Source organism: Diplotaxodon limnothrissa, linkage group LG15, assembly GCF_057381915.1.
Source record: "Diplotaxodon limnothrissa isolate DT_005_m linkage group LG15, D_limnothrissa_male_GT1.1, whole genome shotgun sequence".
In the NCBI taxonomy this organism is placed as follows: domain Eukaryota; kingdom Metazoa; phylum Chordata; class Actinopteri; order Cichliformes; family Cichlidae; genus Diplotaxodon; species Diplotaxodon limnothrissa.
In genome coordinates this window covers 25557508-25582862 of record NC_140610.1, presented here as the reverse complement: position 1 = coordinate 25582862, position 25355 = coordinate 25557508, and the positions used below count along the sequence as shown (strand labels likewise).

The 25355-nt window shown below is 43.7% G+C and overlaps 1 protein-coding gene across 1 annotated transcript in view; it reads right to left on the bottom strand.

The window, feature by feature from the left end:
• The window catches only part of myo6a (myosin VIa), a 153755-nt gene that overhangs the window by 34376 nt on the left and 94024 nt on the right, over positions 1 to 25355 (bottom strand). Inside the window, exons 21-27 of the mRNA XM_085373330.1 lie at positions 18079 to 18209; positions 17904 to 17981; positions 16625 to 16754; positions 12054 to 12144; positions 10900 to 11050; positions 6629 to 6837; positions 2464 to 2542 (exon numbers count right to left, since the gene is read on the bottom strand). Of these exons, the coding sequence (XP_085229456.1) occupies positions 2464 to 2542; positions 6629 to 6837; positions 10900 to 11050; positions 12054 to 12144; positions 16625 to 16754; positions 17904 to 17981; positions 18079 to 18209 (869 nt within the window). The remainder of the gene's footprint in view (positions 1 to 2463; positions 2543 to 6628; positions 6838 to 10899; positions 11051 to 12053; positions 12145 to 16624; positions 16755 to 17903; positions 17982 to 18078; positions 18210 to 25355) is intronic.

Sequence of the window (25355 nt, the reverse complement as noted above, 5' to 3'; positions counted from 1 at the left end):
TTGAGCCTAGCGGCTGCGCGCTTGCACATGTCCTGCATGTCGAGATCCAGGGGAGACGGCGGTGTCGGTTTTTCAACCTCGCCGGTAGCCGAGGGCTTTGCAGCCCAGCTGATGCTAGCCAAGGAGGTGGAATCTTCCTCCTCACCGTCGTCAGACAGCAGGAGCTCAGAGTCAGCTGACTCATCTCCGTCCTCGTTAGCATCTCCTCCCCAGGTGACTCCAGCATCGCAGAAAAACACACGATCTCCGTGTGCCTCCAGCGACGGGAAAGCAGTCGTGATGGGCTGAGGGTCTGCCTCTGCCCAGCTCGGCCCTGGCGTTGCGGCCAAATCATCGGGCATCTCAGTTTCTCCTTGCGCCGCAGCAGCCTCACACAGCAAAGGGTCGCCGCCCAACAGGTTAGCTTGGCGAGCTAGCCTGCGGCGGAGTAGTTTGCTTGGGAAAGCCGCGCAGTGGATACAGTCATGTGCAGGTGTCAAGGCAGCCTGAGCGTGAGATAAACCCAGGCATGCCGCACACACGGGGTGTGTATCTCAGGCAGAAATCTTCTTTCCGCAAGGACAAAGTTTTGCAACTTCGTTGGCCGTCGTAGCCATGGTTAGCTAGAGGGTCGCGCACGTTAGCGAGACTGACACCGAGTGCGGAGAATATTGCTATTCCTCGCTAACGTGGGGTGAAAAGTGTTGCTACTTTTCTACAGGTATTGCTACCTAATGTGTAAAACCGCTAGCGTCGAAGGGTATTGCTACCTGATGGTGAAGCTAGGGGTACCTTTATTAGCAAAGTGTTGCTACTTCGCTGGGTGAAAGTATTGCTACTTGGCACCGGCACTAGCCACAGAACAGTATTGCTACTGCTTGTATGCTAGTGGACAACTGAAAAGCTGGGAACAAAGCGCCCGGCGACCGAGTTGTTCACTCGAATCTGTGTGCAGTTTAGCTTTAGCACCCAACAGCACAGTTGTCTACAGGTGAGAGGCGAGAAGAGGTTTTTGAATGACATCTGACGCTATGTCAGCCTATTATATAGGGAGGCACTGGCCCCTTCTGACATAGGCGTCACCTAGCCAGCCTGTAAGGGCTGGCGTAATGGTATTTGAGCTTCTGATGAGGTCACGCAGGAGGCATTCCCATAGTGAGACACGAAACGAATGCTATGAAAGAGAACTGCTAAGGAGTTTGAGATCAGGTGGGATTCGAAATGATGATGGTGATAGCGTGACTTCAGTTCATCTCCTGTAATAGTTTAATTATCGGAAGGGTTCAGTTACACTCTACAGACCAGCTTTGCATCACAGCAAGAGCTGTTTTAGCCCCCCCCACTTTAAGTCAACTTTCTTTTGATTGGCTGCCCCTCTTAAAACAGGAGTTGGGCCAGCCCTTTGGGCAGACGATCACTATGTTAGGGATATGCCCTCTGTATGACATCACACAGGGACAAGAGTAGAAAAAAACAGAGTGAACCTGAGCATTCAGCTCTCACACATTATTTGTACACGCACTGACCATTACTGAGACTCTGGCCAAGTTCAACACAAGTACAGTTCTAGTTGTTAAAAACAAAACCATCTACCAAAAAAAAAAAAAAAAGGGGGGGGGGGGGGGAGTACACGGAGTACTCTGTGACAGTGGGGAGGATAAAACATAACAGGAAGAGCCCCCAAGAGAGCAAGGCAGGGGCAGCCAGTCTGCTGGTGGGGCTCCACCAGAAGAGGATGACATAGAAAAACTGGTCCTTTTATTGTGATAAGACATAACATTTGCTGATTTTCTTTCATCACAACAAAATCTGAACAACATTTTCCTGTTGAAGTCTGAATGTGTTTTTGTAACCATAGAAACAATAGCAGTTTCACATGCCCGCAGGTTGAACTGAAATGATGTGTTTAGACTGCACGGTCGGCACCGCTGCCTCACAGCTCGAGGGCCGTGGGTTCAAACCTGGGAAGGGCCCCTCTGTGGGGAGACTTCCTGCAGGATTTTCATATCAAAGAAGATTTCATTTTTAAAAAAAAGGTAGTTTCATTGCTTTTTGTAACACAGAAATGTCCAAGGTGGAACTGAGCACTGATTTAGGAACGTATTTATGTGAAGATATCTGCACATGTTGCACTTTGTTGTGTTTGGTGTCGTTTTATACGAATGAATAAAGGTTTAAAAAAAAGTTTAATTAAGTTTAATTGTGCCTTTCTGTAAAAAAAGGACACATTTTGTAAATAGAAACAAACTGAATCCACATCCTCTTGTTGTACCAAAATGCAGAGTGTTACTCATCACGGTGTCACACTCTGGAATGTATTTAAAATAGAAGACCTAAACTCAAACAGCCCCTTTTATAGACGCTGGACTGTTAACCTGCAGGATCCGTCCTGTAAATCATCTGCAAACAGCTTCCAGGGTTAAAAACAACAAAGGCCAACAGAGCTCTGCTGTCTGCGGGCCGCCTGCAGCGACACACACCCACCTGAATCCGCCTCTCCTCCTCCTCCCTCCTCTTCCTTTCCTCCTCTTCCTGCTTCCTCTTCAGCTCCATCTCTGCTTTCCTGCAGAGACGAAACACAAAAGCAGAGATGAGGACAGAAAAGCGGAAAGAAGGCAAAACACATTTGGAAGAAGAGTAAAACATCAGAGAAAAGGAGACAGAGGGGGACTGAAAGTGCAGCGCTTCTCTGTGTGTTCACCGTTATGTTGAGCGCTCTCAGACGATGATGAATCACTCATAAATACTCAGATCTGAATGTAATCACTGAAATATTTGCGGTGTGACACCAACTGCCTCTTGTTCTGTTTGTCTCCAGAAGAACCAGACCTGCTTTCCTAGCTTTCATTCTGACGCTTTAGTAACAGGAGTAAAAACAGCTTGGAGGGGGATGAACGCGAACACAACCAACACATTTTCAGCAGCGTCGACTCGGCCCAGTAAAGACCATTATTAACAGCTGAAACCTTTTACCAGAGGCATGATTTTCTAACAGAATTAATATTTTCCTTTAAAAGGCTTTTTGAAACGTTTGTTGCAGGTTACTGATCTGTAAAAACATGTGGCTTTGTAGCTAATGTGCTTTTAGCCCCATATTTGGTCTCCACCAACCACTTGTTATCAGAAGTTTAAGTTAGCACAGCAAAGAAAGGTGCATCATTTCAAACCCTACTTTCATTTAAACTCGGTTACACGTCAAAAAGTTGCTCTGTACAAAAATCTGATTTAAAGTGGAAAAACAGACCTGTTGGCTTCTCTTCGTTTCCTGTCACACATTTTTATTAAACAAGGTTTCGATGATAAGTGCACATAAATCCTGAGAGCCAGATACAGAAGCCCCACCCACCTCCTTCTTTATGAGGGGCAGCTAATCAGAAGAAAGTTTTCTTGACAAACCGAGGAGCAAGAATGGCTCGTTTCATATAATTTTCAGTAAAAATTAAAGGAGGATTATTCTAAGCTGTGAATCATGCAAAGCTACTCCAGCAGAGTCATTAAAAAACACGGAGCTGGAAATGACTTCCTGTGAGAGCTCACCTAGCTGAGGTGGCCTTTAGGCAACTGCAAACCTCTCTACTCTCCTCTCTCATTAAAAGACAAAGAATCCCAGTGTAAGACTTTATAATTACTTAAACAAGACACACAGTCAAGCATATATTTTAAAAAACCTCATTTACGAAGGTGGAATGAAGAATATTCAGAAATCTGCTGATTGATGGATTCCTCCTGTCGTCTCTCAGCCGTTTTATTTCTGTTGTGCGCTCACTGGAAAACTATCAGACCACCAAAGCTCTGACTTTTGGCCTCTTTACTACCTCCAGCTTGTCCTCGCCAGTCATGCAGGACCTGAAGGTTATTGTGCTGCTGCACACGCTGCGGGCCGCCGTAAATAGAAACGTCATCTTTGTGTGGAAAAAGATGACAGAACACGGGGCTCCAAGTCGTCGTCAAGACAGAAGTTTCTGGTTTCTCATTACCTGGCAGGCTTTAGTGTGTTCTTACAGATACTACAAGGATTAAGGCTGCACGAGATCTGCTCTCATGACCTTCAGTCTGTGACCTTCAGGTGAATCCTGGGGGTTCATAACTCGCCAGAGGAGGAGAATAAAGTGAAGGGAAGAGGGCCATAAAATTCAGGCTGTCTAATGTCTTATATTAGCAGCTAGTGGTTTGTGACGAACACAATGGCCCCCATCAGTCCTCCTAAAAGACCTTCCATCCCGCTGCAAGCAGCAATGTGGAGGACAAACCCGTGTGAGGAATACGAATGCCACAATCTAGGCGGGAAATGAAATTTTCTGTGTAAGCGATTGCGGGTGTGTGATGGATTCAAATCCTCAGCAGTCTCTTAAACATCAAAAAAGACCCGAGGAAAAGGATAAAGAGTGAAAACGGAGCGCGGGAGGCAGCGCGTCGTCACTCCTGGATGGTTTTCTCAGCCTTACAAATACGACGCTCTGAGGAGGGCTGTAACAGCTCTGATTGGACAGCAGTCTGAGGTTACCTGCACAGCCAGAGCCCCCAAAGGCAGGTTTAGTGCTGAAGCTGGGCTGTTGAACTTTGAATGAACTTTTTAAGGAGGACGGCTGGTATTTGCGCACGTTAAGCAGATAAAACAGAGCTTGTAGTTTCTTTTCTAAAGGACGTGTGATATTCAGGTGGAGGTGTTAAAGCCCGGCTGATGTTTAAAGATAACTGTATAATATGAAGTTTGTTTTTTGTATTTTATCTTTACAGACCATGCAAATACAGCAGAACTTTGAAAGAGTTCACTCCAAATTTATGCCCTTTTCCTTTTGGTTCAAGTTTTGGAGATTTCAGAGGTAGACGTGTCTGCCTTCACTTCAGTATAATGGAAGCAGCCGGCCCTCGCCCCGTGATCTGGTCCAAAGTGCTTCAGCTGAAAGAAAACTGGAGCTTTCAGAGCTGAAGAAGGCTCTCAGCTGAGGGGTGAAACATCTTCAGAAAGCTAAAAGAAGTCCATCTGCCTTCGACCTGGATCACTGAGACGCTGCACGGACATACTTATATATTTATACAGATTTTGTTTCTTAATTTCAATTTTATGCTCTGTGCTTTAAGCTAAGATGTGCTTGTGTGTGTGGTGTGCTTTTATATTGCGGATGAAAGAGACTGGTGCATGAGCCGAGGTCGGCATGGAAACCACCGTGACATGTGACTGATGTTCGTAACCACAGTGAATCTGGGAAACTCCGGCACAGAGCAACTTACGCTAGACATCTCTGTGTTTGCACAGTGATGCTTGTGCAGGACACATGTCAGAATAAAAGAGTCTGAAAACATGCTTATTCACATTTTGTGCTTCTGTGACATTAAATGAGCTTTTAGCTTTTAGAGGTACATATAAAGACAGTGCTGCTGAGCTGATTGAAAGCTTACCAAGAAAAAAGAGTGACTTCCTTATAAATAAGGAGCTAGATGTAATTTCCAGCTGTTTAGTGAGAGAGAGAGTGTGTGTGTGTGTGTGTGTGTGTGTGTGTGTGTGTGTGTGTGTGTGTGTGTGTGTGTGAAGATGGCGTGCAACACCACACACTGTGGTAAGCTGTGAAGACTGAGAATAAAACATGACCCAGAAATCCTCTGTTGAAAAACATTAAATGAAGGAACTATTTTCTTTCTCTTGTCGACAAGAGATGTTGCTGAATCTAAGCAGATCTTCTAAAGCCCCACCCACTAGGCGCATCACACACAGGAAGACCGAATCTTACTTCCTGTGTGGACTTTCCCACTTATTGTCAAATGATGCAAAAAACACTTTTTTTAAGCAGTTATTGATGACCTCACAGAGGGGCTGTCAGTGCTGCGCTTTGAAATGTTGGTCTGTGTTTTAGTGGGTTGTTAGGTGGTTGCTAGGCAGCATTAATAACCTGTGTGTTTGTTTGTGAAACCATGGTTTTCAGGAGATGCATAAACTCTACAAGTGGGTCACTTTAGCACATTGCTTGGTGGTTGCTAAGCAATCTGATGACATGATAGCATCGGATACAGGGGCCTGAGATGCACCTGTGTGCCAGTGTTGTTTGATGGTGTAGGAGGAGTTGGCGTGTTTTATAAGACAGGCTCTCACAAACCTGAGACTAATTCTGCAGAGCTGTGGTGTTAAAGTGAAGCTAAGAAACCCTACATCGTTCACAGAAGGTGGTGGAGAACAAAAACTGAGCTAAAACAGAGACTCGGAAACAGCAGGAAACTAAAACTCCAGCTGGACACAAAAGGCTCCTGAACCTGAAACCAACATGAAGCCAATCGATATAAACATGTAAATTTAGCTTTTGCCATTTTTAAATCCTCAGGTGTTAAAGGTTACATGGCAACGCAGCCCAGTAACAGTAAAAACTTCCAACAAAATCTTCATCCTGAAGGCATCATCTCTTAAATCCTTTCAATGACCTGCTGTATTTATGGACAGGAATTCACACATATACACACACACACACACACACACACACACACACACACACTGCTGTGGTAAACGCTGCTGTAAATCTGTGCTGAGCCGCCTGAGTGTGTTTGTCACTTCTACGAGTGCCTCTCCACGTTTTGGCTGCGACAACGAAACAAAAGTATTTCAGTGAAGAGGCCAGAAACATTCGAGTACTCCAACTTTAAACCCCCCCGTCCCACTTACAGCCGTCTATCCTCCTCCTCCTGCTTACGGCGCTGCTCCTCCTCCTCCCTTCGCTTCCGCTCTCTATCCATCTCCTCCTGGATGCGTCGCAGCCGCTCGCGCTCCTCCTCCTCCTTCTTCTTCTTCTGCATCTCGGTCAGCAGCTTCTCTGACCGGGTCACCAGGCCCTTGTACTCGTGGTCGATGTCGATGCGGCCCATTATGGTGGTCTACAAGGCACAAAAACAAGGTTGCACTTACAGTCAGGTCTCACAAAAGGAAGCACCAATCCCGATATCTGGACCGTGCGGATTCAAAGCACTGGATGGAGAATCTGTGCAGGCTGATCTGTTTCACTGCATCACGCATGTGAAATGCGGTTATGATCCACCCTCCACCCTCATCTCCAGCCACGAGATACGAATAGTGACCGAGCTTCCTCTGAAGGGAGCCTTAGAGACAGGGCGAGGAGCTCGGTTGATGCCTCCTGGACGTTTCATGCATATCCAGCTGGAAGGAGGCCTGGGCAGACCAGGACCTGCTGAGTAAGTGGGCTTAGACCCCTGGCCCTGCGTCCTGGAGCTACAACAGCATGAATAATTAAAACCTATATTCTTAATGGAGTCTTTGATAGCTAATAATGAGCAGCCCAGGAAAGCAAACCAAACTCCACAGATGTCCTGGTGTCAGTCCTGCTAAATACTAAACTGGAGTCTGTTTATACATTTCTTTTCCTGATCTTTGGACTTAATGCTTATTATTATTTTATCACTCACTTGAATGACAAACATTTTTCCTATTTAATTTTCCAGTATTTTCTCATAAATATCCAGATTTTTCACTCAATTTGCCACTTTTATTTAATTTTTGTTGTAACTTTGCCATCTTCTTGCTGTAAATGTCTATTTCTTCGTGTAAACATACGACATTAAACTCCTGAACTTTATTTCTGTTGAATTTTACCCCAGCTCATCCAGCTCATTATAAATATCCTAAATGCTGTTATTGAGTTGTGGCTAAGCTGCAGCGTGTCACACACGTTTATGTTTCTGTGCTGAGCCGGTGGTCGTGTAGGCCACATCTGATATCTGTGATCACAGAGTGAAGAAGCCTGCCTTTAAGTCTCTGCCAGGGCTACAAAAACTCCCTCGGAAGCGTCGGTATTCTCACAGTTCACCGTCACGGCGTGTTCAGGTGTCATCGGGGCACGATCTGACATTTGACATACCATACCATACCATACCAACTTTATTTCTAAAGCACTTTAACATAAAACCAGAGTTTCACAAAGTGCTGTACATGTTAATAGCATACGTAAAGAAAATTAAAATGAGATACGATAAAATAAATAGATACAATAAATTGAAACATGTTAAAACAAATTGAGTCAACCCCTCTAATCAATGCCAAAGGCTTCAGCGAATAAATATGTTTTAAGAAGACTTTTAAATTCAGAGAGAGAAGAGGCCTGCCTAACATGCAAGGGCAGATCATTCCACAACTTTGGAGCAGCTACAGCAAAAGCACGATCACCTTTAAGTTTATACTTAGTTTTCGGTACCTTAAGGAGTTGCTGATTGGCGGACCTAAGGGAACGGGCAGGTGTATATGGTTGTAGTAGCTCCGAGAGGTAGGGGGGGGCCAGGCCATTAAGAGATTTAAAAGCAAATAAGAGAATTTTAAAAACAATCCTAAAATGTACAGGTAGCCAGTGGAGTGAAATTAAAATAGGGGTAATGTGCTCAAACTTTTTTGTTCCAGTTAAAAGACGTGCTGCAGCATTTTGCACAACCTGCAGGCGCCTAATGGACGCATCACTAACCCCAAAATAAAGTGCGTTACAATAATCCAGCCTAGAAGTAACAAAGGCATGGATTACTGTCTGAAAATGCTGTTTCGATAAGATAGGCTTTATTTTGGCTAATTCCCTCAAATGAAAAAAGCTAGATCTTACAACAGCTCTGACCTGGCTTTCAAGTTTAAGATTTGCCTCTATTTTAACTCCCAGATTAGTGATGACTGGTTTAACATACTGTGCCAGTGAACCAAGATCTATAATAGTGGCCTCAGAAGCGCCACCAAAAACCATCACTTCTGTTTTCTGTTCATTAAAATGTAAAAAGTTCAAAGCCATCCAAGTCCTTATTTCATCAAGGCATCTGAGCAGCGGGTCTACTGAGAAGCCATTTATCTTTTTAAGTGGGAAATAAATCTGGGAGTCATCGGCGTAGCAGTGGAAAGAAATCCCATGACAAACACGGGGCGGGGCGGTCGTGTAAACCAGAGGAGGGAAACGCGTTGGAGTCTCAGGATGATGAATATTTATGTGCATCTGCTGTTAACAATGTTCCCTCTAAGCTGTGCGCGTGCACAATTGCGCACTGCTGGTCTCTGAGCACAGAACATCTGCGTTGCGCACAAAAAAAATCTAACCTGAATTGAAATAAAAATTTAAACTTTAACAATTCTGTTTTGCAGTGTTAGTAAGTGACTGGCTGCTCGTATGGGATTAGAACGATGCCACCTTATCCCATAGTCCAGCCAATGATGTGATTCACATTCGTATATACGCAGCTAACCAACATCGTTGGCAGGCTATGACAGCGTCCTGATGTGCCGACACCAGTGTTTTAGCTGGCAAAGCGGTGTGGCTGGCACGTTAATGACAACGTGTACAACCATTGGAGATGTGAGCAGGACAGACGGAACAATTGATGGAAAAAGTGTGGACTTTATACCATTTTTGAAATTGTGTTGATAGGCCACGTAAAACCAGAGTTATGATAAAATTATATGCAATGTTTGGTTTTCTTCCTGAATACTATCGTTGTTTATATTTACTGCGGGAAGAAACGGTAAAAACAGCGTTTTATAAGGAAAACCACCTGCGAGCAAAAACAAAACTGAAAACCCCCACCCTTTCCTATTGGTCGAAAAATGTACCATGTCGACCAATCATAAAAATATATGGCAACATCGCACTTAGTTGTTTGGGAATGGGGGGAGTTTCAGGAGTGACGGTGTTTTGGGATGTGAGAGATTTGCAACGTTTACCGCAAATCTTGTGTAGTTAGTGTGTAGTGTAGTCAATAGTTTTGTTGTGTGCGTCAGAACAACGAGGCGACTGCTGAATGTTACAGGAGTGACACATGTCCTGCTGTCAGGCCTGCAGGTATCAGGCTGTTGTTCTCCTTTATCTCATAGTGGACAGAAATTATTTTGTGGAGTGGAACAAATGATTTGTGTGGCATCAAATTTGATGCAGAACACCTGATTGTTCTGTAAATAGTTTGAAATGTTTGTTTAAAAATGCCTTGGCTGCATTTTTAGGCAAACAGCTGCAAGAAACGTTGTTGTTTGCAAACCCTAACCCCTTTTTGAAGAACTATATAATTAATTGCCCAACATTGGTCATTATTTACTGTATTTTGCAGACAGAGTTACAGGATTCTCTCCCAGACAACAGACTGATACTTACAATACAAGTCAGAGCTTTACTTAAAAAAAAAAAAAAGAAAAAAAAGAAAGAAAGTTTTGTTTTAAAAATTGGAGTTCAAGTTATTTTTACTTCCAATAGTGTTAACATACTAAACAGGTCATGAACAATATTGTTTTTAATTTTCATTGTAAGTGGGCTAAAGCACTTAATTAAAAGTAGTCTAACATAAATGTAAATGCTGTAATTTGATTATTTTAATAAACAATGTAACTTGGATGGATTCGATGCTGGCGTGACCACAGTGCACACGTCTGCTGTTGCTCACAGTGGTCCAAGGGACCGCTCAGGGAGCTTGTGTGTTCACTCAGACACATGAAAAATTCTCCACCACTTCCCTCCAGGAAGAAAAGTGACAGGGAAGCTACGGTGTGCTAAATTATGGAAATTAAAAAAAAAAAAATCCACTGCGGCACGTTCAGGATTTATGACATCCACGGGTAAGATTATCTGAGAAGAGGAGGTGACGTTACAGTCAGACAAAGCACACCGTTTAATCCAGTTTAACAGGAAATACCATTATGACAGTGAGAGGGTCGCTTTAGAGGCTGAGTGCCTGTGAATCAACGAGATAACCAGATAAAATTCCTCAAATCACATTCAATCATTCAATCAAAGACTCTTTTTAAAACAAATTTGCAAGCATTTATCTAAGAAAAAAATAAGGAAATTTACAAAAAAAGATAATTTTTGTTCCAAATTTGCAAACTTTTTTTCTCATAAATGTTGTATACATCTCATTTCTCATAAACATGGCACTTTTTCAGTGCGCGGTCAAACTATGCACCACACCCACCTTGATTTTGACTATCAGGGTGTCGATGGCGGCGTCCAGCTCCCGGACCTGTTTGCTCATCTCCTGCTTGCCCTCCTTGAGCCCGCCCACCACCTCGTTGAAGCGGTCCATCCTCTTCTTCAGGTTACGCACTTTGACTAACCCGTCGATCCTGCCACACAAACACAAGGCCTCAGTAATGAAAAGCATCAGAGGGAGAGAGCGCCGCCGGGGGGCTCGTTAACAGCGGGCAGCCGTTAAACGCTGGTAATCTCGTCACCTGGCAGTCAGCGAAGCACCGTCAGCTCTGCTGCAGAGCTCGCTAATTACTCGCAGAATAATCTCAATCACAGTTTGGGCTTCAACACTTGATTAGTTTCTCTGATGACGCGCTGTTTAATGCTCACACTCGCCTGCATCTGATCAGCTCTTCATTTTAATCACACTTAAACTGCATCTTTTTACTCAAGAGAGGAGTTTGGTTGAAAATCACGTGTCACCACTTTACTCGATATTTTAATCAGGTGTGTGCAGCATGATTCATGGATGCAGGTGTGTAAAGTCTTGTTCAGGACTTGGATGCCTGGGCTTCACGCGATGACCGAAACCATATTTATGACGTGCCAGACTTGGACTTTGTGCCACCTCCACTTTGACGATGCTTATTTCATGCTTGTCACCTTGTCATGTTGCTTTGCTCAATCTGAATTTGTGCCCAAACTCTTCCCGCCGGTCATCAGCGCACCCCCACCCGGCCTCTGTAATCACACTCTCCAGCACATCCTGCAGTGAGGGACGCAGCGTGGAGCGGCAGGTTGTTTATCGGCGAGAGATTGGTGGTAATAAGTAGAGCTGAAGCATCACAGAGCAGCCGTCTCCGAGGGAAACGCGACACCGTGGACGTGAAAGAGGCCGATAGCGAAGAGAAAGCATGAGTAGCAACAGGTGAGCATGAGGGTTGTGTGAGCATAAAGAAGAGAGAGAGAGATGAAGAAAATAATGAAGAGGTAGAGATGAAGAAGAAAAGAGAAAGGGGGTTAAACTTCGTGAGCAGGAGAGAGAGGAGCTGAGGAATTAAGAAGAATAAATGGATGAAAATGGGAGGAGAGAGAAGGACAAAGATAAGGAAAGAAAAGGAGGAGTGAGGAACAAAGGAAAGAAAGAAGGAAACCCACCGTGGTTTGTGTTTCTTCATGCAGAGCCACATCCGGACCGTCTTCTGCATCTGGATGCAGGCGCTGGTTCGATACAGGATCTTGTTCTTCACTGTGACAAACAGAAGAAAAGAAGCAGAACGAGATGGGAACTTTAACCTCAGAGCTGAAAGCAGCGAGGTCACAGTCTGCACCACGAGACCAAAACAACCCGACTTCAGCATCCTGTAGGAAACCAGGGATCATTCAGAATCCCAAAGTGCGGTTGGTTTATCCAGTCATTACCTCATTGGCTAACGACCTATTAGTCACGACTTCACACCACTGTGATTTATGGGCTTTGTGCTTTTATTCCCAAGAAGTCTCACAGCAGGTATCTCCTCATGTTTGATCTGGCAGATTTCTGCACCGGACGATAAAACTCTGAAGTGATTTGTGTTTCCTCCTGTTAGAAAAATGTGCAAACCTCTACACTACAAGAGTATAAGTTCGACGATAATTAGATAAATTAACTTCCTGTTTTATTCAGCGGGACATTAAACTACAGAATGCGAAACAACTCGACTTATTTCTGCCAGCCAGAGTCGTCGCCCCCTGCTGGCCATAAAGGTCTTAAATAATCAGGCTCCATCTCAAAGAGCTCATAGCACCGCTCACCTGGAGAGAGCACTCAGACTGCTGGTTTACTCCTTACTAGGATAGCTAAAAGTCTTTTGCAAAACAACCCTGAGCCCGGGTCTGTTTGAGGTTTCTTCCTGTCAAAAGGAAGTTTTTCTTTGCCACTGTCACCAAGTGCTTGCTCATAGGGACTGATTCTTGAGGCTTTCTCTGTATTATTGTCTTGACCTGACACTATAAAGCACCTTGCTGTAATTTAGGGCTATATAAATAACACTGAACTGAATCTATTGTAGTAAAGTTTCACTATAGACCTTTTGCCGTCCCCGTCTTGGTGTTATGAAAGCAGACAGGACCTGGCACGCACCACAAGGTAAGCCTTCCCTAAAACACACATGGATTTCGTATCTATTTGGGTATAAAACATCAGATTTGTTTTATCCAAAAGACCTGAAATGTGAGACCGAGGCCTCAGATCGGCAGAGCTGAGGGTCATCTTCCTGGAGACGCAGATCCAGAAGCTAGGTCCAGACTATGCGAGGTACAGGTCTGGTCAAAGCCAGCAGGAAGCTTTCTTTTCTGTCTCATAATTCAGGAGTAAATAATAGAAAACTTAAAGTTTACAGACTTTGTCCTGATAAGAAACCTTGTTCCGCTGAATTCCTACAGATCGGTTTAATTTGAGGCGAGCTGCTCTCTGATGCAGTTTACCTTCTGTTGTTTGCAGAAATTCACGATTTCTTCACAGAGAAACATCATTTGTGATTCAGACCCACCCGTCTCCAAGTCTGTGACAGCACCGGCGCTTCTCCGTCCTCCCAATGAAGGAAGTTTGGATTGAATTGAAGTGAGAAAATTAAAGCGAGAGAGAGCGAGAGGAGGGGTTACGAGGGAGGCCCGAGGAGATGAAGTGTGAAAGATAACTAGAGACAGAGATCAATAACATCTCTGCTCGCTGCCAAATTCGTTTCATCTTGTTATGACCTCAGAATATGTAACTTCTACACCGTCAATAACAGGATGATGAATTAATGACTTTGCATTTAGAGAGCAGAGGACACCGGGCGCTCCTGCAGCTCACGAGTCAAAGTATTGTCTAACAGTTACGGCTGAAACATCCCCACGCCTCCTGGATCCATTTTTAATGGGATGGGTGACGTGCTTGGGTAGTTTTTGCAAATAAAGCTCGATCGATATGGAGAAGGAGAGAGAGAAAAACCCAAAAACGGAGAAGAGCAGGATAAATGGAGACGGACACAGACAGAGAGGCAGTGACCGACACTGCAGTAATAAAAACCAGCAGACAGACGGACCGCTCCTCCATCCGGCCCTGTATGCTTCAAGAAAAACTGAACAGGATGGAGGTGGACCCCTGCCTGGTGGCTTGGATCTCCGACTACCTCACCGACAGACCACAGTACGTCAGGCTGAAGGACATCACGTCTGACACAGTGGTCAGCAGCACAGGAGCACCACAGGGAACTGTGCTGTCCCCTCTTCTCTTCACCCTGTACACCTCTGACTTCTGCTACAACTCTGAATTATGCCACATTCAGAAGTTTGCAGACGACACAGCCATCATGGGGTGTATCTGGGATGATCAGGAAGAGGAGTACAGAAGTCTGGTGAGGAACTTTGTCGCATGGAGTCACACAAACCACCTGCAACTCAACACCTCAAAGACTAAGGAACTGGTTGTGGACTTCGGGAGGTCTAGAGCAGGTCCACTGCCGGTTCAGATAGAGGGGGAGGAGGTGGAGGTGGTCAACAAGTACAAGTACCTCGGGCTGTGGGTGGACAATAAACTGGACTGGTCATGCAACACAGAGCACCTGTATAAAAAAGCCCAAAGCCGACTGTACTTCCTCAGGAGGCTGAGGTCTTTTAACATCTGCAGGAAGCTCCTGAGGATGTTTTACCAGTCGGTGGTTGCTGGAGTACTTTTCTATGCTGTGGTGTGCTGGGGGAGCAGCACAGCAAAGAAGGACTCATCCAGGCTGGAGAAACTGATCAGGAGGGCTAGCTCTGTGGTCGGCATGAAGCTGGACACTCTGGTGACAGTGGCAGAGAAAAGGACATTAAAGAAACTGATGGACATTATGGACAATGCTGGGCATCCTCTGCACACGGCCATTAACAACCAGAAGAGTCTGTTCAGTGACAGGTTGCTTCTCCCAAAGACAAGAACTAACAGACTTAAAAACTCCTTTGTCCCACACGCCATCAAACTGTTTAACTCCTCTCTGGAGGGGAGAGGGAGGGGAAACAGGAGGACAAAGGAGGGAACAACTAAGCTGTAGTGCCTCTTCACCTCACTGTGCAATACCTTTTGTGCAATACTTTTGTAAATAGTCAACGGTGCAATAGACTCAATACTTGAAATGTGCAATTCACTTGTATTTTTATTTTTATTCCTATTTATTCTATTTATCCCCTTTGTATATTTTATTTATATTGTCTCTGTATTTATATATATGTGTGTGTGTATAACTCTGTAACTTCTGTCGGTGCTGTGCTTTTTTGGAAATCGAATTTCCCAGAGGAACCCACCCGAGGGATTAATAAAGTTCTATTGTTGTTGTTCAGCTCAAGCCCACATTATCACAGCAGCCTCTGCTGCACATAAACAGCCAGTGGTTTGTTTTCCCTGCTCCGTGCACCTCCTGTTTGCGCGACGGGGCTCCAAACACATCTGCCTGCACTACACTGCGAGCTAAATGAGCAAGATTTATACGAGAATTACGCAAATCTGCGCAAACCTGACCTGCTGCTGCTGTCCCTGAAGGTCTCCTAAACGCCTTTAAGCAACAAAAATGGTTCTTTCTACTCAATGAAAAAAAAAAAAAAACCCTGAAGGATTCTGATGACAGATCAACAGGTGCCTCTACTGCAGATAAGTATTCTGCATACACTCACAGAGGTGGTCAATGTGAGTGCTCAGCAAACAAGATGACAATGTCCCAAATGCAGACAGGAAGCTTTAAAATGGGACTTCATGAAGCAGTGGGTGACGGTGGCCACCTCCGTTCTGGGGTTTGGCATGACTGGACTCACGAAGCTCTGAGTTACATCACTGTGTCAATTTGTCAGGTGACGCCATGCTCAAGAGTTTCCTGCCACACTGAAGGTGAAAACAACCCCCTGATTGGCTGGCGGTGGTTCCTGGAGGTTTCTCTCTCTCATCTGGTGCAATCTGTTGCAAAGAAGGTGTTTTCTTTGGTTTCTACCATGTTGCCATGGTTACCTGTAGTTTTTCCTGTCTGTCTGCAAATACTCGCCAACTAATGGAAGTTTCCACTTCCACATGTTGGCTTCAGCATGCACAACCTTAAGTTTGAAGCGGAATCTTATCCACTCCCAGCTGCACTACAGCTTGGAGAACAGCTGCAGGGTGTTTGAAGTCCATTGACATTCAGACTACATCTGCCCGTTCTTCCTAGCGACAGGTGGTTGCCGACGGTTGCAGACTTGTCTGTAGGAGTGTGTGACTGGATCCTAAATGATCCCCATGACTGTTAAGTTAACGTCACGTGGGCAGTGCTCACATGCAAAGACCTGCAAAACCTTAATATGAAATTCAGCAAGTGCAGCGTTCTATGCCTCAGCAAGATAGAGATCCCTGGTTTGATCCCGGGAGGAGGAACGTTGCATCAGGAGGGCACCCGATGTAAAAACCCAACAAGTCATACGAGCGAAGCAACCTGCTGTGAACAAAGGAGCTTCTATGTATAGTTAAAAAATCACATGTGATTTTGTGGTGGTTACAACAGAACCTCAGTGAGCCTATTTATTCATTTCCATCAGCTACAGTATGACCACTGAGACACCAACTGAGAGAACATAAAGCCAGTTATTCATACTGAGGATGCTTTTCTATCATTTCAGAATCTTAAATGGACGCACATTTTCAAACACTGTTAGATCATCGTCATGTTAAAGCTCACGATCGTGATATAAGAGCAGACGTTGCGTACGTTTGATGACGGACAGAGCGCACCACTGGACCTTCTTCCAGCGGCTGTGGATGAGCCACTTGTTGACCTTCTTCACCAGCTCGGCCAGATGGTCGGGGTCAGACTTCATGATCTGGTCAAATTCTGCAAACTGGACAGAGACGAGAAACACGTGATCAGAGCAGTGATTGTCTTTGATTTTTACCCGGATAAACCTCGTTTGTTCTTTTAGCCATTTTAATGGGCAGTGTGCCTCTTCTTTATCAAATACTCCGCTGAAAATAATCCCAAACAAATAACACATCATCATCATCATAGCCTTGAATCCTTGTCCTTCAGTCTTAAAAGCAGGTTTATTTTTCTGTTAGTGTGTTTTGTATCTCACTAAAGAGCAGCCAGAAGACCGGAGGTGTACGTTTATTCTAGTTCGAGTTCTCTACTCCATTCATGAATGTTTTAGAAGTCAAGGATATCTCCCACGCTTTAATGCTCTCTAACCTTAACTGCTCTGGATTTATAAGGCTTCGGAGCTCTTCTTTACGACTGTGCAGCTGACGTTTGTTGTGATCGTGTCCTCCAAACACCCCTGAACGATGAAAGAAACTGCTGAATTTCCTGCATTATCTGCTCAACATCTGTGTGTCCTTATTGTTTGTTTTCCAAATCTTGATTTCTAACAGCAGTGACACGCAGCCCTGCCAAACCCCCGCCCGCCTCCGGGTTTCAGATGTCTGAAGCTTCACACCATCACATTAGGAGCTACACTGCCTCTGAAATGTGCAAAGATTACCAAGGCTGTGCTTCAAGCTTTGACACATAAAACTTACTTTTCTGCCACCTAACATTTGCTAAAACTGGAAGCCACAACTGTCGGTGGCTGCTCGCAGGTGCAAACAGTTATTCACGGGGACCATGTGATGTTGCGTCTACACTGGAGGGTGGTGTCGTCTTCAGAAAGCAGCCAGCGAGGACTTAAGTATTTATGTATCCCCCTGTCCTGCAGCTATACTGTCAGGCTTATAGTTTGTCCGGCATGTAGCGCTTCAAGGCTCTCTGCTGCAAATGTGTGCACTTTCATAAGTCCCTCCTGGAAGCCACGCGTCTGACCCAAATGTGATTAATTATTCATCTGGTGGAGAAAAAAAGCCCATCTGCTGGCTCTGGCACTTCTTTAGAAAACCTCATCTAGTCTCACCTCGGCAGCAAAAGAAAACTAATGCGCTTTTCCTTTGGCTCTATTGTCTTTCTTTAGGTGAACAAAATCTATATTAGCCAGAGTGAGCAGGGAATAGAGCCTCACCTTCCCAGGCCGGAAGAACACTCTGGTCAGGCCGAACTTGTAGTCATTTTCATTCAGCCCCAGAGCTTTGAACAAAGCCTGCAACACAGATATGCAGGGCAGAGATAAACATGGGGATATAGCTCTGTTAAAATGATAACCACTCAGGGCCAGACCCGAGGGGCGGAGGGCTGACCTTGCAGAAGAGCCGCGGGTCGAGGCGGGTGAGCTTGGGAGGCATGTACTTCTGGTACATGTTGTAGAGCTCGTGGAATGGAGCTCGGGAGGGGAAACCGCCCTGCATCAGGTCCAGCACCGAGACCATACCTACAGACAAAAAAAAGAGGAAAATATGATTTTACCAGACAAAAAAGTTCGAGATCCACTAACCGCACAGCCAAGAAAGGCAATAAAAACAATCCCTCAGAGTTAGCTCATGAGCTTTAGGCATTTTACTCCAAACCAGTAAATCATAAACCAAATATCTCAGTGGACGTCTGAAAAGACGTTTCTGCTTTTGGAACATGAAAAGACTCGACACGAGGTTTCCACCTGTACACATATAAGATAAATTAATTACACAAATACTTGATACCAAGGAGAAAAGGCATGAGTCCACAGTATGAGCTGCCCAGTTCTGCAGTTTTTATGCCTCCTGCTTTCACATCAAACAGCTCTGAGGACTGCCTGCAGATAGAAACCAACCGGGGAGCCCCTGCTGGGAGCTTCCTGTTTACACTAGCACCTCTAACAGCAGCTCTGAAGTGATGAAGAGCCAGTTTCTGTAATCCCATTGCAGCCTCTTCACTCTCTTTGCTGTGTGGTGGATGGTGCGGAGCAGGTTGAAGTTTACTAGCAGAGAGTTTTATATTTCCTTCTGACATAGTGAAACCTTTTATTTCCTCCATCACATACAGGCTCAATAAAGTCTGGACTTCACTTGTATCCATGTACAGCTGATCTCTAATTCCCCCAAAGTCTTGTTTATACATTTTTGTTGTTTGCTGCATTCATTTTTGTTTCTGCATTCATGGACTTAACTGATTAATGTCACTCAATTATTATTCACTCAATTATTCTCTTAAGCAGGTCCCTTTTTAGCTGCAGCTAAAAAAGAAATAGAAAGTTACTGGAACACAGAGGAAGTTTCAACGATACAAAAACACAATATTTTTACTTCCTTATGCACACACAGGAGCACAGCGAGGACCAAGACCGTCTTCCAAATTAGATAACTGACACCAGGAAGCCTGGCTGACCTCGAGGCTTGATGCAAATAGAAGTGACAGAGGGGAGATCCTCGAGTTCATAGACGAGCCGCATCGTCGCAGGGCTCGAATGTGGATGACCTCTGACGATCCGACCATATTAAAAAGAGACCTACTCTTAAAAAAAAGCATCAGTTATGAATAAAATTTAATCTGTGACCAATGTGGACATCTTTTCACTGAATTTGACTAATAATAGATTTAGATCATCTCACATTAGGATTCATTATGAATCCATCTGGCAGTCGAAATAATCTCTTCTTTCTTCTAAAGAACCGATTATAAACATGAGAGTCTTACTTAAAACCGCTGTTTTAACCCAGCATCACAGCTTCCTCTACACCCCTCCCAAGCACCATTGGACTCCTCAAATCTGAACACACTGAAGAGGAAACAACATGATGACTTATTAAAAACTAAATTTTTTTTATCACCAAACTTTTGTTTTGTTTTAGGACTTAGTGTTCCTCATTGTTAATGAGGACTTAGGTTTCCAGGGTTAAAACTGTTATAGGCTAATAAGTAGGCATATGAATTGATGCCAACTAACCTGTGTAAAACGAGAAAACACTCATTTCAGGTTTGACTGGGGTAAGTAGGTAATACAGACAGCTCTATAAGCTCTTGGACAACAACACAGTTTTTGTCATTTTGCCTGTTCCCTGATTATTTCAAGATAAGTTGAGCAGATAAAATGATCTGGATGTCATTCAAAGTGTTGAACTTATAGACTGAAATGAAAAGAAGGAGGTCATAATTAAGATGAAAAACCAAAATAAACCAATCAGACAGAGGAAAAACTTTACAAATAACCAAATCAACAATCTGGTGCATTCTTAAAAAAAAAAAAAAAAAAAAAAGAATGCTCTGAGCAGCTCACCAACAACAAAAGACCCGAAAGATCACAGATGACAGCTAAAGCACATGATCGCAGAATTATTTCCATGGTTCAGAAACAAGAGGTTAGAGAAAAACTAACTAAGGAGTATCACTTTCAAGAGCTTACAACAAGGTGCAAACCACTGGTTACACTCAAGAGCAGACTTTTTTAGAATTAGACTTTACCAGAAAACATCTAAAAGAGCACGTGTAGTTAAAACAAAACAAAAGAAACTTGTTTTTTTAATTAAAAACAACAACAACAACAACAACATGTTTTTTGGTGTTTTGTTTTTTTTATAAATTCAAGACAAACCTGTACCAGAATGATGAGAAGAGAGAAGTCTGAAGAAAGAACGAAACAGCTGATGAGCTCATGTTAAAACATGGGCATGAATGGTTGCTGGGGAAAGCAGGTCACTGGAGTTTATTGATGACTGCTCATCAATGACTGCTCTGCTCAGTCCTGAAGTGTTCAGGGCTGTACTCTCTGATCGGACAGAGCTTCACAAAACAGATGAATAATGACCCAAATAAACTGCAAAAGCAACCTAAGTCTGAACCCAACAGAGCAGCTTTGCAGGTGTTAAACAAAAACAGAGACCCAGAAACAGGCCTGCAGAGGATCTCAAGATGTCTACGGGTTCTAGACTTCAGGAAATCACGGATGAAAATCTATTGCAGTCAAAGTATTAAAAGCCGTGCTTATACTTAAAATGATGTCAGACTAGCAGTTAGTTTTGAGAAAATGTAGGACTTTGTATAAAAACTTCTGTAATTCCTAAAAAAATGATGCAGTACTTTTGTTAAGCACCTTGAATTACAGCTGCAGAAAGTCTGCACTTAAGTCATAAACATCTTGAATGTTTGATTTGAAATCCTCAGTGGTGGTGTACAGAGGCAAAACTACAAAAGCTCTGTCATTGTACAAGTACTTACGGACCTGACGGCAGCTGTCAGGAAAAACAGGAACAATATAATTCCCAGAAAAACAAAACAGATGGCATTGTTATTTTTTTAGACACTGGATTGTGCAATCTGTTGTTAGACGTATGGGTAAAAATCAAAATACTCTCAGGTATACTGGCACAAAAATGGAAGTGAGCTTCGGCTGATCCCATTAATAGAACTTCCAAATAGAAAAAATTCAAAGCAGCTAAAGGCTGCTTAAAGAGCTTGGTCCAAACAGTATGCGCATGCCAATTAGCATCCTTTATCAGACACTGCATATTCAGCTTTGTGACCCTTTCTGTCTGCTGCTTGTGCTGCCACAACTTTCCTCTGACACATTACATTAATCTATTTATTTAGACCGCCTGTAAACGGAGATCATTCGCCATTTTTGAAGCATTGTTAGTCATCTCATTTTGCTCTGGAAGCTTCTATCAAAGGGCTCATTTTCAGGCCTCTTTCATGTCAAACAGATGCTGCTAATTGGCATTCATTCATCCTCTCTGCAGTATTTGTTCGTGTCCTTAAGTTGCTTTGGAGCTCATGACCTCCATCGAGTGTTTTTCCACTGATTTCGTCAACCCCCTCCTCAGCATAAAGTACTCTCACAGCCACGTTAAATGAGTTAACAGTTTAAATCACAGGACGGCACAAACGCAGAATATATGGCTCAAAGATAAAATAAAGAAATAAAATGACAACACAGCGTTCAAACTGCATAAGACGGAAGCATGCACCAGAGAACTTTTTTGTATTTGCTATGACACACTGAACATAAAACACAATCAGAGCCACTGCGATGTCGCTTTCTGGTTCGTGGACTTTGGCTGTACAAGATGTTAGCCAATGAGCACAGACTAGCTATTCCCCCTTTCTGACTCTAATAATATAATTTACAAAATTATCTTGATGCTTTGTTCAAACTAGAACTGAGACCATAAACTCGTCAGAAAAGTGTTTTGAGGTGGATGATGAACACTGTGGCTCAGGCAGTTCAGATATATGAACAGAAGCTGCGTAAGAACCGTTCGGTTTACGGTTCACACAGAAAGCACACTGGACCGTGCAGAATGACAGACGTCTGTAGGAGCACACGGTCTATGTTCTATCACGATGTGGTGGTGAGCGTGGTCTTCTATGTGGAGTTGTGCTTGAGCAGTAGGGCGAAAACAGCTGATGCCAAGAAAATGATTGGGAAGGCTGGTGTCAGTTCTGGAAGAGGAACTGGTGGAGATGTCTAAGAGGAGGTCACTGAAGATACTCAGCATCGTGGACGATCCAGGCCGTGCGCGAGTCACCGATTGGTCACCACAGCAGTGAAAGGCTCAGTGCTGCACGACTGAGCACGGCAGGAGATCCTTTCCAGCTGTGGCTGTTAGACTGTATGACTCCTCTCTGTTCAACCAGTTAAAACACTTTAAAAATCTGCACATGCACATCAGCACTCTGATATCATACTCCATCCATCTGTTCTTTACCAGATGGGAGGATTAGCACTATGGCATCCTCTATAATTTATTCCCTGTTATGGTGTTTGCCAACAGCATTATTGTTAGAATTACCACTGTGCCACTTTGTGTCTGTTTGCACTATCGTACATACTGATATTTATATTTCTCCAACCACAGGAGTCGCCCCCTGCTGGTCATGCAGGTTTAAGGCACTTCTGAAATGGCTATGCCCAACTGTTCAAACCCACAGATATCACTGTTAAAAAAAAAAAAAAAAGACTCTCCAGCATTAAATATCACGTTTCCGTCCCGTTAAAGAAACAGTTTTGGTTTCTACAGACTGGATTGTACAGACTAACCATGCAAAAAGTCTGTGCTTCAGTTTCTGTAGGTGTAATGTCAGTATTTTATTAATCTCAGCATCCAACGGAAAAATGGCGGGAGGCAAACTGCTGATGCCGCGGCTTCAGTACTGCTTTATTGGATGTGTCCATCTTTTGTTTACAGTCTATGGTTTTGCTTACATGACTTCGTTCCAAAATAAAGAGAAAAAAAAATGCATGAGGACATTCCCACAGCAGCGAGCATATCCAGCTTTGATACTGATATAATTTCAAAATAAGACATTTTAGGATTATTTTAACTTGAACCCTGGAGGTGCATCACTAACTGAGAGCAACAGAGACACTGCCTAGATTCCTACTGTGTTTAGCCTACGCTCACGTCTCTGCTATTTCATTAGTTTCCATTGATTAATAAAACTGTGGTGATGAGTGACAATCAGCAGCACAAGACACCGTCCGGAGCCCGAGGATCAAATTCAAATCTTCCCCATCATTACCTTCAGCCCATCGACCGCGAAGCACTTTCTTCTGCTGAATGACTTCCTCCGCCCGCTGCCCCGTGATAAGAGAAGTTCCCTCTTGTGTATTCAGATAAAGCTGAAAGTTGTTGAGTGCTGGCCCCGAGCTGAACACAACTCATATCGGGCTTTCAGCTGTAATTGCTGCACGGCTTCCTGTTTGGGGATTTGATATCATCTTTAATTGAAACATCACCCTTCACAGCTACATGGAGGCAATTTTCAGAAGTGTGGGCTTTCACCTTGGAGCCCTTTTGGGGGGCATGAAGGTATTAAAAGCTGATCTGCGCTTTTGTTTGTAGAAGAAAAGAAACCCTGAATCTGTGAGCCTCCCCTCCAGCAGCTGTAACACCACACGTGGTTATCAAGTCCTGCGTCTAACTCGCAAGGTGTATCACAACTTCAACGTGGACTGATTTACTTAAGCCCTCTAAGTCTATCTGTACTTTCTGCTCAAGGCAGCTCGGGTCAGACAACCCTGCCCCGTCTCAGGCTCAGATTAAATCTACATCTCATTTTCAGAGGTTCTGTGCCCCGGCTGTTGCTGAGCTTCCCACTTTGTCGACTGTGTCGAGCTGGTACACCGAAGTCTCTCACGTCTACTCCAGACCAACAACACTTCGATTCTCAGCACAATAAAACTGATAAAGAGTTCGGCGGGGTGCGGTATCTGAGCTCTGCGAGCATGAACCGAATCTCTGAGGATATTAAATCTGAACTCATCACTTCTTTACCTCCAAAGCCAAGGACAGGGAAGAGATGGGGGTGAATCTCACAGAGGGAAAAAGAAAATGTTTAAGAATAAGGCCACAGTCACAAGCAGGACCACAGGAAATACAGGCCATCTGGGTATGCTTAAAATACCGACTGGTTACAATTTACATTTACTTGAAAAAACAAAAAAAAGGCAAGAAAAAGTAATGAACAGAATCAATTTAAAATCAACTTTTGTTCTTGTGTTTAGTAAATCCTCTGTTATTTGCACTTTTCGTGAGTTATCAAATCGAAGCTGCATCAAAAACACATTTCAAATCCTTTTTAACACCTTTTTTAAAAATATAAGTCTTTTAACGAAACACATCTGTCGCAATTTCTCTTCTCGCAGTGTGGAGGTTGATTTGCTGTGTGGCTTCAAATGGGTGTTGGGCAATTAATCACAGTTTAATTTGAACTACCAGCGATGAGCTCCAACAATTAGGAAAACAAGATCATTGGCATAAACAAGCACTTTGTTGCACTCGTTTTTATTTGGAAGCTCCCGTTTTGTTGTGCGTGTTATTAATGAAGCCATTTCCTTTACAGATGTGCAATAAAAAACAGCATCACTCACAGAAAACACTTTTTTTTTTAAACAACCACCTTCAGGAAAATCATTTTTTAATTTGATGGCAGTGAGATATGTTAAAGTGTGTAGCATCTCCGCGTTTTTTTACTAAACAGCCTATAAAAATCTTCCTGACTGTAAATCATGAGCTGGAGTTTAATGTACAGTATGGGAGCAGATCAAAGCTCCAAGGCACAGAGGGAAGAACAGGCCTCATACCTGCTTCATCCACGAGTGGCTTTTCCACAGGTGAGCTGGCATTTGTGGGGACGATCAGATCAACAGCAGCTCTAAAGAATTTCAGACGGTTTGTTTTCCTGATGCACTCTCCTGCTTGTATTACTGATGAAATCTGCAGGTCTGTGTAACCGAAACGAAGCTCAACCTGAAATCGTGTTCTCGGAGCACACCGGGCCAAAACAAACCTGACGAGCTCCTTAATTATGGAAAAAATTAGCACATTATTTTGGTTAGCAACTGTGTGTTACCTGACAAATATCATGCAGTGATCCTTCCAAGATGAGGGTCTCCTAATCACAACCTGATCACAGTCTGGCCAAAGGCGTATCACCTTTGCTTGATCCTGACCCAACAGTGGGCGGTTTGGGTGCGTTTGATTTACAACACAAGACAGTGTGAGAGCTTTATTGTGGAGATAAAGACAGAGAGCTCACCTTCAGCAGTTTTGTCACTTTTTAAACTCACTTTGTTTTCCTTCTGTACAACTTTTAAACTCGT